The sequence below is a fragment of the Clarias gariepinus genome, chromosome 11 (genome assembly GCF_024256425.1).
Source record: "Clarias gariepinus isolate MV-2021 ecotype Netherlands chromosome 11, CGAR_prim_01v2, whole genome shotgun sequence".
Classification (NCBI taxonomy): Eukaryota; Metazoa; Chordata; class Actinopteri; order Siluriformes; family Clariidae; genus Clarias; species Clarias gariepinus.
In genome coordinates this window covers 2,082,433-2,096,163 of record NC_071110.1, presented here as the reverse complement: position 1 = coordinate 2,096,163, position 13,731 = coordinate 2,082,433, and the positions used below count along the sequence as shown (strand labels likewise).

The 13,731-nt window shown below is 40.6% G+C and overlaps 2 protein-coding genes across 2 annotated transcripts; one reads left to right on the top strand and one right to left on the bottom strand.

Moving 5' to 3' along the window:
• The first annotated feature begins 3,677 nt into the window (after positions 1-3,677).
• LOC128533523 (myoglobin-like) lies at positions 3,678-5,661 on the top strand. Its single transcript, XM_053507809.1, has 4 exons — positions 3,678-3,759; positions 4,673-4,758; positions 5,054-5,270; positions 5,366-5,661. The coding sequence occupies exons 2-4, from the start codon at positions 4,676-4,678 to the stop codon at positions 5,504-5,506; spliced, it is 441 nt and encodes a 146-aa protein (XP_053363784.1). The 5' UTR covers positions 3,678-3,759; positions 4,673-4,675; the 3' UTR covers positions 5,507-5,661.
• Positions 5,662-7,383: 1,722 nt separating this feature from the next.
• Positions 7,384-13,476, bottom strand: LOC128533515 (tripartite motif-containing protein 16-like). The gene is made up of 6 exons (XM_053507801.1): positions 12,832-13,476; positions 11,877-11,972; positions 11,514-11,747; positions 11,166-11,325; positions 9,810-9,869; positions 7,384-8,401 (listed from the first exon to the last, which is right to left on the bottom strand). Exons 1-6 carry the CDS (start codon positions 13,429-13,431, stop codon positions 7,875-7,877), a joined length of 1,677 nt encoding a protein of 558 aa, XP_053363776.1. The 5' UTR covers positions 13,432-13,476; the 3' UTR covers positions 7,384-7,874.
• Between the last annotated feature and the right edge of the window lie 255 nt (positions 13,477-13,731).

Below are 13,731 nucleotides of genomic sequence, written 5' to 3'. Positions count from 1 at the left end.
TTATGTGCACTTTCATTTATTTTTAAAAAAAAAAAAGGGGGGGGGGGGCTTGCACAGCTTTCTCTGCCCCATGTTCAGGTGGTATGCATTTTGAATAAAAGCCTTTGGAAATGATTTTATTTCAAGTGTGGCTTGACAAGTGTACTGCAGAATTTAATGTACAAAGCAGAAAATATTTGTACTGCTCAGTGGATTTATTGTGATTAAAAAGCAAAGGTATTGACTTTACAAATAATTGGACTTGAGTAATGTTAAAATAAATGCAAAATTACATTTTCAGTTCATGTTATACACTTTTCTCTCTTTTGGGGTAATAATTTACTGTAACAGTTTCTTTTGTCTTCTCATGCAATCCCCCCCCCCCCCCCCAATCAACGCTGCAGTGGTTCGATGATATCTTGGAGCATTTACTACCGTATGTCCTGCCCTCAGCTGAGTTAACTAAAATAGTCATACATTAAAGTATATTACATACCCCAACTAGACAAGATCCCAACAATATTGGTGCCGCTGAGGCTTAAACTGACACCTTGCATAAGCAATGGGGGGGAACCTCACCTTGTGTGTTGTATCCAACCCCGAACTGCTCCAACCAGACAGAAGAACACACCAGACTCCAGGACTGACTGAATCCAAACACACACTCATCACCCCGTCCCTTCCTCCTGATGTGTCTGTATTAGTCTGATATGGACCCATCACCTTCTCACTCAACCTCCCAGTAACACACACACACACACACACACACACACACACACCTTATAACCATCATATTCTTCACCCAGTGTATAAGTGTGTCAAGTTTGTGTTGTGTGTAATCATGTGAGAAAGCAGCAGAGTGTGTGTGATTAGTAAATATTTCCTTACACAGGGATTTAGTTTAGTGTGTTAAAAGTGCTTTAAAAACTAAATTGTTAGTGTGTGTTACACCCACACTGCAGTAAATCTTCTCTGCTCTTCAGTTCTGAGAGTGAAATCATCTGAACTGCTGTGGAGACACAGACAAATGGAGAGAGAAACAGTTTAAAGCCTGACTATAGAGAATGTGATTCCTCACTGCTCTCAGTCAGACACGTCTCCATGGAGAAGGACTGGATTTAGAGCTTCAGTAAGTTATTGGTCAGTAATGTCCTAACACTGTGCAGCATTTGAATGTAACAATCAGCGACACCACAAACCCTTAAACATGAGAACAAACACTTTTCCCAGGTGAAGCTCCGACAATGTGTTTTATCTTCTGATGTAGGAATTAAAGCTTCAGTTCTTAATGTTCATAATGTTTGAAGATTAAGGTTCTGTTTATCTGGTACAGTAAATTCATTGTATTTTGTGATTTTATTCAGTTTTATTTCTGTTAGATGAGTTTGTGTCTCTTCACTGTGATGCAGAACAAATGTATGTTTCTTCACCTTTTGGATGGATTTTGTTGAACAACACCAGCACAACACTCCAAGGTCACGTTCAGTTACTGTTATTCTGATCACACACCCCTGTTCACATTTTAGACCACACCATGAATCCACTTACATTAAGAGAGAAAGTTCTCATGTTTTATCTCTAGACTATTAAATGTTGTTATGGAACAGGTTGTGAGAAAGTCCATGTCTGAACTCCAGTTGCTCCCAGTTAACACAGTAAATATTGTTACAGACACTCAGGTCCAGGGTCCTGTGTTCAGAGCTCAGGTTAGGGGCTGTGTGGGGTTTTGCATATTCGCCTCATGGTTGCATGGGTTTCCTCTGGGTTCCACCTCCCTAAAACATGCAGGTTAAGTGACAGGCAGCGCTACTTTGCTCCTCTATGTGAACATGTGGGTTAATGTGTGTGTGTGTGTGTGTGTGTGCTGCTGTGCAATGTGCAAAAATGACACCTTAAACCTTAAATATCTGTCATGTTCCAGTGCATACGGTTTATCAATAGAAACATGTCTAAAATAAAATCTGTTAGAAAACAATAAATCTAAAACTAAACAGGTTTGTTTAAAAGGGAAACCCTAAATGATTGAATCATCTATTACATTTCATTTTATGACACTTTATATAAGTTAAAAGGTTCTGTAAATACAGCAGAAACACTTCAAGTAACATAATTATAGTGTTTATGAATTAAAATGGTCAAGAAAATAATAAAAAGGGTTGAGCATAATTTATTTATTATTTATTTCAATTCAATTCAATTTTATTTATATAGCGCTTTTAACAATGGTCATTGTCTCAAAGCAGCTTCACAAAAAAAAGAAATTCATAAAAAAAAATATTAAAACATAATAATAATAATAATAAATTGTGTATGTGTGAGAAAAATGTGTCTAGATAATAATTAGATGAATGAACGATGAATGAAATGTCTCTGATGAGCAAGCCAAGGGTGACAGCGATGGTGGCAAGGAAAAACTCCCTGAGATGGTAATAGGAAGAAACCTTGAGAGGAACCAGACTCAACAGGGAACCCATCCTCATCTGGGTGATAACAGATAGAGATGATATAACACCATGTGTGTTATGCAGCTGAGAGTACAATATAAACAGAAATTATTTAAATTTACATGAAGTCCAGTTCAGCACAGGGAGTCAGTAGGTGCAGAGGGCAGATGGGGTCTGGATCACTGGGAGCACAGGAGCCGGATGTGTAGCTCCAATCATAATAAAGGCAGAATAAAGCTGGAGCTGGTCCTTCTCTGGAGGCCTCAGGATCCTCGCAGGGTTGGCCTTTATCTACTGAAGCTGGTACAATCTCCAGATGCCTCGGGATGGGTAGAAAAGTACAGAACAGATGGAGAGAATTAGCGTAGTTGCCATTCAGGATAGGTGTACTGGAGTATGAGGTTATGGGATGAGTTACGCGTATGCCAGATTAAAGAGATGCGTCTTGAGTCTACTTTTAAACTGGGAAACTGTGTCTGAGCCCCAAACACTGTCTGGAAGGCTATTCCAAAGCTTTGGAGCTAAATATGAAAAAGCCCTGCCCCCTTTTGTAGATTTTAAAATTCTGGGAACTACAAGAAGTCCAGAGTTTTGTGATCTTAAGGGACGTGGTGGATTATAGCGAATCAGAAGACTGGTTAGGTATGTGGGAGCTAAACCATTTAAAGCCTTGTATGTAAGTAATACTATTTTGTAATTATCTCTAAACTGAACAGGTAGCCAGTGCAGGGATGATAGTATAGGTGTAATATGATCATATTTTCTGGATCTAGTGAGAACCCTGGCGGCTGCATTTTGGACTAACTGAAGCTTCACCAACAGGTCTGTAGTGTATGAATAAGAGTGTGAGTGTGTGTATATGTGTGTGCCCTGCGATGGATTGGCACCCTCTCCAGGGTGTACAGACAGGGTACAGAAGATATATAAGTATAGAGGATGAGTGAGTGATGAGTGAGTATTTAACCAACTTTTTAAAGAGAGCTTGTCTTCTTGTGTGACATTTTTTTCCTTCAGTGTGACAGTGCAGGTGTCAAACCAGTAGATATTTGAGTTGGGGCGTACAAGTGGGAGAATACGAGAGAGAAAAATCAGAAAATATGAGAAACAGATAGGTGAGAAAGTAATAAAAATGAGAACCAGTGGGGGGCGTACAGAATCCTCAGGTGGGAGGAGTATTAAAAGGGGTGTGGTTAACATCTAGATAAGGTGTGAATATGTTTGATTGACAAACTTTTGTAGGATTCAAAGTATAAAAGGCCAAAGTCAGGAACCAGTAGCACTGCAGGACAGGTCTGAAGAACATCTTCTCATTTTAGCTGAGCTAAACCCTCTCCTGGTAAGTGTGTGGTTTCGGGTGATTTGTGTTCTTATCAGATGGGTCTGTCGTCTATTTTACAAAACAAGCCACAAATTGAATTTCCCTTAAATGGTTTAAGAAAATCAATGAAATTGTCAGCATTATGAGATGTGTATTTAGGTATGATGATGGTTTGTGTAGTTGTACAGGACTGTGTTGTGTGCTTGGATTTTTCTCCACTGCAAAGAGGTTTTTCCTTTTGTACACCTGTTTTGATGGTTAACTTTTAATTGTTAACTTAGTATTGCTGTTCTGTGGTGTTAATTGTAGGTCTGAAGTAATTTGTTCTCTCAGCTGACTAATCAAGAGTAACTTCAGTCTCCCTTAATGTGAATTGTGGGCAGGGCTTAGTAACATGCATTGAAGGTGGATCCTCTCTATGCTGCAACAATTGGAGCCATAAATCCAGATCTAGCACAGATTCTTGTTTAAGAATAAGCTGGCATTTTTCACACACTAGTACAGATACTGAATGGCCTAGCTGACATCAGAAGAATTTCTTTCTCACTTGTGTCCTTGATCAGTCCTACTTATTTTAAGACCATAATCTAACCTTTATTCCATAATACAGATGGATGACCTGTTAAATTCACTTTAATTTCTATAACATTTAACTGTTGTCATTGTCGTAAAGCTTTACAATCATACTTATGGAACTTTTTTTGTATGACATGTATATGAATCAAAATGATCAGATTGGCAATCTGGGAAAATTCAAAGAGCTTGTGTAAGCAGCTTTGGATAAGTGTGTGCATATTGTGCTTGACCCAAGGTCCACAAAGATAAATACTGACCCATGTTTTTTTGTTTTTTATAAAAAAGAAAATGTAACCTCAGTAAGGGTTGGGTTCACTGCTAGATTCATTACCTGACCTCCTGTGTCTGACTGCAGGCAATGTCTGACTGTGAGTTGATTCTGGCCAACTGGGGGAAGGTGGAGAGCAACCTTGCAGACTATGGAGGAGAAGTTCTGACCTGGTTAGTACCTAACCATTTCCCCAAAAATGGTCTCTTAGCATATCAAGCATCATAGCATAAAGATTAACCAAGTTTATAGTGAAGGCTAATAATGAACACCAGTACTGGCATTGCTTCAACATGCAGTGGGGGAGAGCAATAGTCCATCTACATGAGATGGCAGAGCATAGACTGCCATTTTGATGCATGCTTCCTTATGATTACTTCCCAGTTCCCCTTTCTCAGTGAAGTACTTGCTGTCAATTTATTCCCTTAAATTATTACTGTAGAATAATCGTATGTATACACTGGCTAGTCTGTTCACAGAGCATCCTGACACCCAGAAACTCTTCCCCAAGTTTGTGGGGATCTCTCATGCTGATCTGGCTGGAAATGCAGCCATTGGGGAGCATGGCAAAACAGTTCTGACAAAACTGGGTGAGATCCTGAGGGCAAAAGGCTCTAGTGATGTCATCAAGCCACTGGCTACAACCCATGCCAACACGCACAAGATCGGCCTCAACAACTTCAAGGTAACGCTGTCTTAAATTTACCTTTTCAAATTTACTTTACCAAATAAACAGCACTCTACTAGTGACACCAATAATACCCTCACTCTCTCCATCAGCTGATCACTGAGGTCATCATTAAGGTGTTCGGGGACAAGGGCGTGTGGGATGCTGCTACCCAGGATGCCTTCAGGAAGGTGATGGGTGTCGTCGTCAATGAGATCGACTGTGTCTACAAGCAGCTAGGCTTTGCTGGCTAATGCCGTTTGTCCCCCTCAAGTCCTGACATTGCTGGAACCAAGTAAACGAGTGTTAATTTAGCCAGTGGGAGTAGATTGTAATCAGTGTTATTGGTGGATCGTAATCTAATGTTTTATTGCAAGTTGCTGATCTAAAATAAAACACTGAAAACAAACTGTGTACACTTTCATGCTTTTGCGAGCGTAGGAGCCAGCACAGCTTTTGGTGTCTGTCCTCAGCTTCAGGTGTCGCATTTTGAATTGAAGTTTTTGTAAGTGGTTTAGTGTCAGTGTACAGTAGAATTAAATGTACCAAGGAAAGTGTTTAGTAGGCTTAGGGTACGATTACAAAAGTTAAGGTTCTAATTCCATGAAGCCATTTTATGCCAACTTCAAATGCACTCTACAAATAAACATTTAACACCTGAGGTATTGGTGTTAGTGTGGTGTTTGTGGATACTTAACATTGTATTACAGTTTATCAGCTCACATCCCCTCATAACTGACTCTTGTTGTACATTAAAGCCAGATACAGAGGGTGAGTGTTGTGGAGAAGCCACATTGCATCAGACACTGTGGAACGATGGATTCCTGCACTTCTGTTCTGGAGGCTCGGCACTTAGACTTGATGTTGTGACCGACAGAAATCAAGAAAAGATAGTGTAACACTCCAGGACTGTGTGTGGAATCTACAAACTCATCTCTCCTTTCTTGCTGAGATCTTTGAGACTAAAATATGACAAGGCACCCACATCCCCCTACCTTACAGAACACTTAACAAGAATCAAAATCACTCTTGAGGGTTAAAGTCTTTTATCCTGTATTTGGGGTCGTGGGGAGCCTGGTGTATATTCCAGGAGAATTGGAGCACTTGGGAATGCCAATTTGCCAAACCTGCCAGGTCTTGGGACTGTGGGAGGAAATTGGAGTACCTGAAGGAAACCCACCAAGCATGGGGAGAACATGCAAACTCCATGCACACAGAGACGGGAATCAACAGTTTCACATGTCTTAGTATAGAGTCTCCTATAACCAAAGCTCTTTCTGGTTTCTCAGGTTTCTTTCCGGTACATCACTGAGGAGATCAAACTTGTTGGACACACGAAGTGCGGAGGAGGTGTGCTCCAGTAGGCTAGCCTTAGCTAGTCATCACTGCAACTTCTACAGTACTTAGCTAGTAGCCACTGATAACTGGTTTTCTTAAGGCTACATAGCTGTTTATCCCCAATCCCGTGGAAACTATCATACACTTAACGAGTTCTACGTCATCTCCAATCAAGATTTTTTTTTTCCCCAACTACATTCCTTAAAAATAACGGTTCACTGCTATACTTCCAGGTTTTAATAAAGCATCTGGCTGTTTTTCTGTAGTTCCTGTAGTTTAATTTTTGTAGTTTCAGCTTAGTTGGTTTCTTTGCTTGATGCAGGACAACAGCATGACCCTTCTGAAGCATATTTTCCATGACCACAGGATGTGTCTTCTGACATGGTTGGTTAGAAAATGAGAAGCTACTTACTGCATCAGTTGATATATTTAATACTGCAGTGATTAACCAATAGAAAGCTCTTACCTACAGTATTTTTTTGTTTGTTAAATCCAGGTGGTGACTTTTTTTTGGCCAGGCAGTGCATTTACAGACCTGACTGATGTAGTGGACATGGATCGGTTTATTAATGAAGCACAGGAAACGTGAGGTCCAGTCAACTGAATTTACTGCAGTGCTGAACGATTTGAAGTTGTATATCACAGGATGCATATGAACTCAGTTTAAAGTGTCCTAGCATAGGCTCATGTGCCAAGGAGATAATGTAAAACTAAAAATGTTCCTTATGCTTTCAGAATGCACTGTATGTTATCTGGAATCTCCTAACAACAGCAGCTGCACAGAGGGACACAGCAGTTTAAAGAAGATTTATTGTTTCTAAAAACACAGTCTTTACAAAAAAGTTTCATGTTTGGAATTAAAAGAGCAATACCCAGTGTTATGATTATGTAAGTCTGCCATTAGTGCATACAGATAACAATGTTGTACAGAACACAAAGCGTTTGCTAATTTTGATTAATCATTGAGGGTTCTGCACTATTAGCAAGGTATAATAATTCTGCAGCAGTAAATATATAAATAAGATGGTAAGAAATGGGAAAGGGTGGGATGGATGGTTTACAGATCCCTTCTTCTGGTATATTCTGATGACATCACCTCATCCACATCATAGGTAACGTCATCCCATAAGCAACGAGGTAAATCTCAAAGAGCGGAGTTTACCTGAAGTCTGTTTGTAGCACTAAGGCTTAGACTGATTGGTGTTTAATTAGTCTATGTGTGTCCTAACAGGCATTCACAGACAGCAGTCGCTGAGAGTAAAATGTTCAATATTGTGTGGCATTTCATTTCAAATCACTAAACCTGACAGTTGAGTCATTACTCCAAACCCTGAACCCAACAAATAAAGGCTGAGTGAATGTGGTGTGGACTCTGTGGAGGAGCCTCATTATGTCAGAGGCGATGTAGAAGGACAGAGTTCCTGCACTGTGATCCACATACACTCCTAATTTGGAGGACGCTGGACGTCTGAGCTCCGTCTCAATATTGTTGTGCCAGAAACAGACGGAGGAAGAAGAACAACGCAGACTCCAGGACTCACTGTTGTATCCAAATAAACAATCATCACCCCCTCCTTTCCTGTTGATCTCATTATATGAGACAGATATGTCCACACCACCGCTCCACTCCACCTCCCAGTAACATCGTCCACACACACTTTCATTACACAAGACCTGAGTGTAGTAGTCAAATCTATCCGGATGATCAGAGTAGGGCTGTTCTGTCTGACAGTATGCCGCTGACCTGTTCTTCTCAGACAGGATGAGTTGACGATGTGCTGTGTTTGGATCCAGAGTTAGATAACAGAAATCTAAAAATAATAAAATGTCCACAGGTTAGATATTAATCACTGTATTTATTAGTTTTTGTATGATAGAGTTATTTACAATTGCAGCCAGCATGTCTTTTAATGTAATGAGTAATTTTTCCAAAAATGGAATCCGTTATTCATACAATTTATGCACTCCCTGAGTCAGACAGCAGTCATTCCCAATCTGTTATTGTGTGTGTTTGTGTCAAAGTCGTCCTACAAGCCCCGCCCCCGATAACCCGCCCCCCTCTGTCATTTTTGCTGTTATACCCCTATCTCACCTATAAGGTTTGACTATGAGAGGACCGACGCGCGGAAAGATGGAGACCTAATCACAGCGCAAATCAAACTCGCAGTAATTCATGATGAACCGTACTTACGGCCACCGCGTGAAACCGCATAGGTGAGATAGGGGTATTAGTAGGTGAGATAGGGGTATTTGTAGGTGAGATGGGGGTATTAGTAGGTGAGATGGGGGTATTAGTAGGTGAGATTGGGGTATTAGTAGGTGAGATGGGGGTATTAGTAGGTGAGATGGGGTATTAGTAGGTGAGATAGGGGTATTAGTAGGTGAGATGGGAGTATTAGTAGGTGAAATGGGGTATTAGTAGGTGAAATGGGGTATTAGTAGGTGAGATGGGGGTATTAGTAGGTGAGATAGGGGTATTAGTAGGTGAGATGGGGTATTAGTAGGTGAGATGGGGGTATTAGTAGGTGAGATGGGAGTATTAGTAGGTGAGATAGGGGTATTAGTAGGTGAGATTGGGGTATTAGTAGGTGAGATGGGAGTATTAGTAGGTGAGATAGGGGTATTAGTAGGTGAGATTGGGGTATTAGTAGGTGAGATTGGGGTATTAGTAGGTGAGATTGGGGTATTAGTAGGTGAGATGGGAGTATTAGTAGGTGAGATAGGGTATTAGTAGGTGAGATGGGGTATTAGTAGGTGAGAGAGGGGTATTAGTAGGTGAGATGGGGGTATTAGTAGGTGAGATGGGGGTATTAGTAGGTGAGATAGGGGTATTAGTAGGTGAGATAGGGGTATTAGTAGGTGAGATGGGGGTATTAGTAGGTGAGATGGGGTATTAGTAGGTGAGATGGGGGTATTAGTAGTTAACAGATTATGGGCCAAACTTCACTGAGTAATGATAGTAGAATAATTATAAAGGTCGTGACTAAAACAACATGCATGAGGAATCACAAAGAAGATTTTAATTTTCTGCAGTGGAAAAGTACTGAACTGGAGCTTTACTCACTTATTATTTTGAACACAACTGTATTTTAAAAAGTAAAGTCCCTCAACAACGGTCCTCAGCATTAACATATAAACACATTACAAAGTATGCCAGTGTGTGTGTGTGTGTGTGTGTGTGTGTGTGTGTGTTTGTGTGTGCGTGTGTGTTACACCTACACTGCAGGAAATCTTCTCTGCTCTTTAGTTCTGGAGGTAAAATCATCTGAACTGCTGCAGCTGTGGAGACACAGAGACAAATGAAGAGAAAAACAGTTTAAAGCATGAAGATAGAGAATAATTCTTCACCACTCTCAGTCAGACACGTCTCCATGGAGAAGGACTGGATTTAGAACTTCAGTAAGTTATTTCCTAACACTGTGCAGCATTTGAATGTAAGAATCAGCGACACCTCAAACTCTTAAACATGAAAACAAGCAAGCAAGGTGAAGCTCTGAAAATGTATGTGTGTTTTATCTTCTAATGGACTTTATGTAGGAATTAAAGCCTCTCTTCTCATCTAATGTTCATAACAATTATTAATAAGTTCCTCTTTCTTCTTCTTTGTCTTTCGGTTGTTCCCTTTCAGGGGTCGGCCCACGAATCATCTGCCTCCATCTAACTCTATCCTCTGCATCCTCTTCTCTCACACCAACTAACTTCATGTCCTCTCTCACTGCATCCATAAATCTCCTCTTTGGTCTTCCTCTAGACCTCCTGCCTGGCAGTTCCAACCTCAGCATCCTTCTACCGATATATTCACAATCTCTCCTCTGAACATGTCCAAACCACCTCAATCTGACCTCTCTGACTTTATCTCCAAAACATCTAACGTGGGTTGTCCCTCTGATGAACTCATTCTTGATCCTATCCATCCTTGTCACTCCCAAGGAGAACCTCAACATCTTCAGCTCTGCTACCTCCAGCTCTGCCTCCTGTCTTTTCTTCAGCGCCACTGTCTCTAAGCCGTAGAGCATCGCTGGTCTCACCACTGTCCTGTACACCTTTCCTTTCATTCTCGCTGATACTCTTTTATCACACAACACACCTGACACTGTTACTCTCTCTGTACTTCTGCATCAACATCCTTAAAGCAAATACTGCATCCGTTTTACTTTTTCTATGTATGAAACCATGTTGCTGCTCACAAATGCTCACCTCTGCCCATAACCTAGCTTCCACTACTCTTTCCCTAAGCCTCATTGCATGGCTTATCTACTTTATGCCTCTGTAGTCACCACAGCTCTGCACATCTCCCTTGTTCTTGAAGATCAACACTAACACACTTCTCCTCCATTCCTTTGGGATTCTCTCACTCTCCAAGATCTTGTTTGCCACAGCTCTGCACATCTCCCTAATTAATTTTATTTTACTTATTTTTATTCATTTTAATTATTGTAATAAGTTCCCGTTTAATTTGGTAAATTTATCATGATGTAATTAACAAGGCCAATAAATTTTTTATGCAGTCTTGTTTCTGCTTCCTTCTTATTTCTGTTAGATGACTTTTATGGCTTTCTTTACTTGTTTCTTTACCTTGTGTATGGATTTTGTTGAATTTCTCCTCACAGATTTCCTCGACTCGTTTTTTCAGATCTGAGAGAGATTTCTGCACTCCAACAAATGAGAGATGTTGATTGACAGTGAAGCTGGGTGAGTCCTCACATCCAGGAGAAACACAGAGAGACGGGAAACTCTACAGAGAGGAAACACATCATAGAGAAGGAGAAAAGTGTAGGAGAGGAACGAATGAATCTCAGACTGAATCAGACCAAAGACACACTTGTGATCTCAGACAGGAACATTTATTGTTGCTGTAATGAGCTTTTAGGAGGAAACTTTGTGAGGAACAGCGCCCTCTGTAGATCAGACAGTGAGTGTTACCTGGAGGAAGTGGATGTGATCGTGTGTGTGTGAAAGCTGCTCCAGCTCAGTGACTCTCCTCTTAAGATCAGCAATCTCCTGCTCCAGTTGCTTCAGGAGTCGTTCAGCTCGACTCAGTTCAGCTTTCTCCTGAGCTCTGATCAGCTCCGTCACCTCCGAGCGCTTTTTCTCCATAAGGCTGATCAGCTCAGTAAAGATCCTCTCACTCTCATCTACTGCTGCCTGTGAACGTTTCTGTTAGGACACACACACACACACACACACACACACACACACACACACACACACACACAGAGTGTACCTTTATATAGACTTTCCTCTAAACATCCACACTATGTGTCTTTGCCTCCCTTCACTCTTCACCTTAATAGTGTCCACTGCTTGTTTCAGCTCCTCCACCTTCTTCTGTTTCTCCTGGATCCTCCCCTGGGATTTCATCTGCTCCTCCTTGAGCTCATTCTGGGAAATAAAATATAACTGTAAATAAATGTAATCATATTTAAAAATTAAAAAGTTTACAAAAATAAACAAATTCATAAGCTAGAAATTGTTTACTACTTCGAACTAAAATGAAACAATGTAAAACAAAGTAAACTACACTTCCCATAACACATCACAACATATTAGCATAGGCTTGAACTACAAGACCAGGACACAACCCTCCAAGGTCACGGGTCACAGTTACCATAATTCTGATAATGCACCGCTTTTCACGTTTTGGACCATGCCATTATTTGGCTTACATTAACAGAGAGAAAGCTTTTATAATTTATCTATAGACCGTTAAAATTGGATTATGGAACAGGTAGTGAAAAGGACTATTTTCTGGTTAACATGGTAAATGGTGTAACTGCCCAGGGCTGTATGGAGTTTGCATATTCTCTTCATGCTTGAACGCATACTCCCCCCCTTCCCCAGGAGAGGATTTGGATCCACCTCAACCATGATCAGGTCAGCTACATGGGCGGTTGAAAAAGATGATCAGTGAATTAATATGTCAAGTTTGACCTACTGCTCTTTGGGACCTGGTTATTTCAGAAGATGCACAGACCCTCGTTCCAAAATCACAATTAAGGTAAGGGTTCGGACTGTACTCACAAATGAAACCTTAATTATGTCTCACATGTTCCAGTACATATATAAATATAAACATGTCAAAACAACAACAACAAAAAAAATACTAAATCTAAAACAAAACACTGTTAAAAGCAAGAACAAAAATATTAGTTTAGCCATCTTCAACATGATAGAAATATCATAATAAGAAATATTATTTTAGCAGTTAACTTGAAAAAGAATAGAGATCTCCAGTGTTCACCTGCTTTTTAGTTCTTTCTGCTTTAGCTGCAACTGTATCGTGACCTTTATGTCCATCCATCGTACACAAGTAACAGATGAAGCTTCGGTCAGTACGACAGTAGATCTCGATCGGTTTCCCATGCTGAGAGCAGATCTTCTCTTGGAGCTCTGCACAGGCTTCCACTAACTTGTGCTTCTTAAAGGCAGGAGACTGATAGTGAGGTTGAAGATGATCTTCACAATAGGAGGTCTTACACACCAGACAGGACTTGATGGCTTTGTGTTTTTTTCCAGTGCAGGAATCACACTCCACATCTCCAGGTCCAGAGGAACAGTGAGCAGGAGAAGCAGCTTGGACTTCAGTCTTCTTCAGCTTCTCCACCACTTCAGCCAGCATGTTGTTCCTGCGTAGAACAGGCCTTGGAGTGAAAGTCTCTCTACACTGAGGACAGCTGTAGACACCCTTCACATCCTCCTGATCCCAGCAGCCATTAATACACACCTTACAGTAACTGTGGCCACAAGGAATAGTTACAGGATCATTTAGGAGGTCCAGACACACTGGACAGCTGAACTGGTCCAGTGAAAACTGATCTACTGAAATACAGACCTCTGCCATTTTCCTACCGTGAGAAAGGAAGGAGGAGAGTCTGAGTGTTCTGACTTTCGTTTTCTCTGAAATTAACTTCCTGGTTGGGAGCGTGTGTGTGTGTGTGTGTGTGTTATAGTGTGACACGGAGAGTGGGTGTGGCTTGAAAGAAAGAGGATTCAGGCTTCATAGGACAAATGTGTTCCATTAAAGAGTGATTCTTTCTAGTTTAAACAGAGTCATTTTTTTGTTCTTTGTTATACATGTACTGTACATTTTCATTATTACAGAAATATATTTTTTTTTTAGCATTTAGAGTGTGACTATACT

Bases quoted from the DNA above. Each gene is read 5' to 3' on its own strand.
- LOC128533523 (XM_053507809.1), top strand. From the start codon at position 4,676: ATGTCTGACTGTGAGTTGATTCTGGCCAACTGGGGGAAGGTGGAGAGC. The intron at 4,759-5,053 runs GTTAGTACCTAA...TACACTGGCTAG, and splicing joins GGAGGAGAAGTTCTGACCTG to TCTGTTCACAGAGCATCCTG. The intron at 5,271-5,365 runs GTAACGCTGTCT...TCTCTCCATCAG, and splicing joins TCGGCCTCAACAACTTCAAG to CTGATCACTGAGGTCATCAT.
- LOC128533515 (XM_053507801.1), bottom strand. From the start codon at position 13,431: ATGGCAGAGGTCTGTATTTCAGTAGATCAGTTTTCACTGGACCAGTTC. The intron at 11,973-12,831 runs GTGAACACTGGA...TTTATTTCCCAG, and splicing joins CAGAAAGAACTAAAAAGCAG to AATGAGCTCAAGGAGGAGCA. The intron at 8,402-9,809 runs GTAGGTGTAACA...TATTATTTTTAG, and splicing joins CAGAGAAGATTTCCTGCAGT to ATTTCTGTTATCTAACTCTG.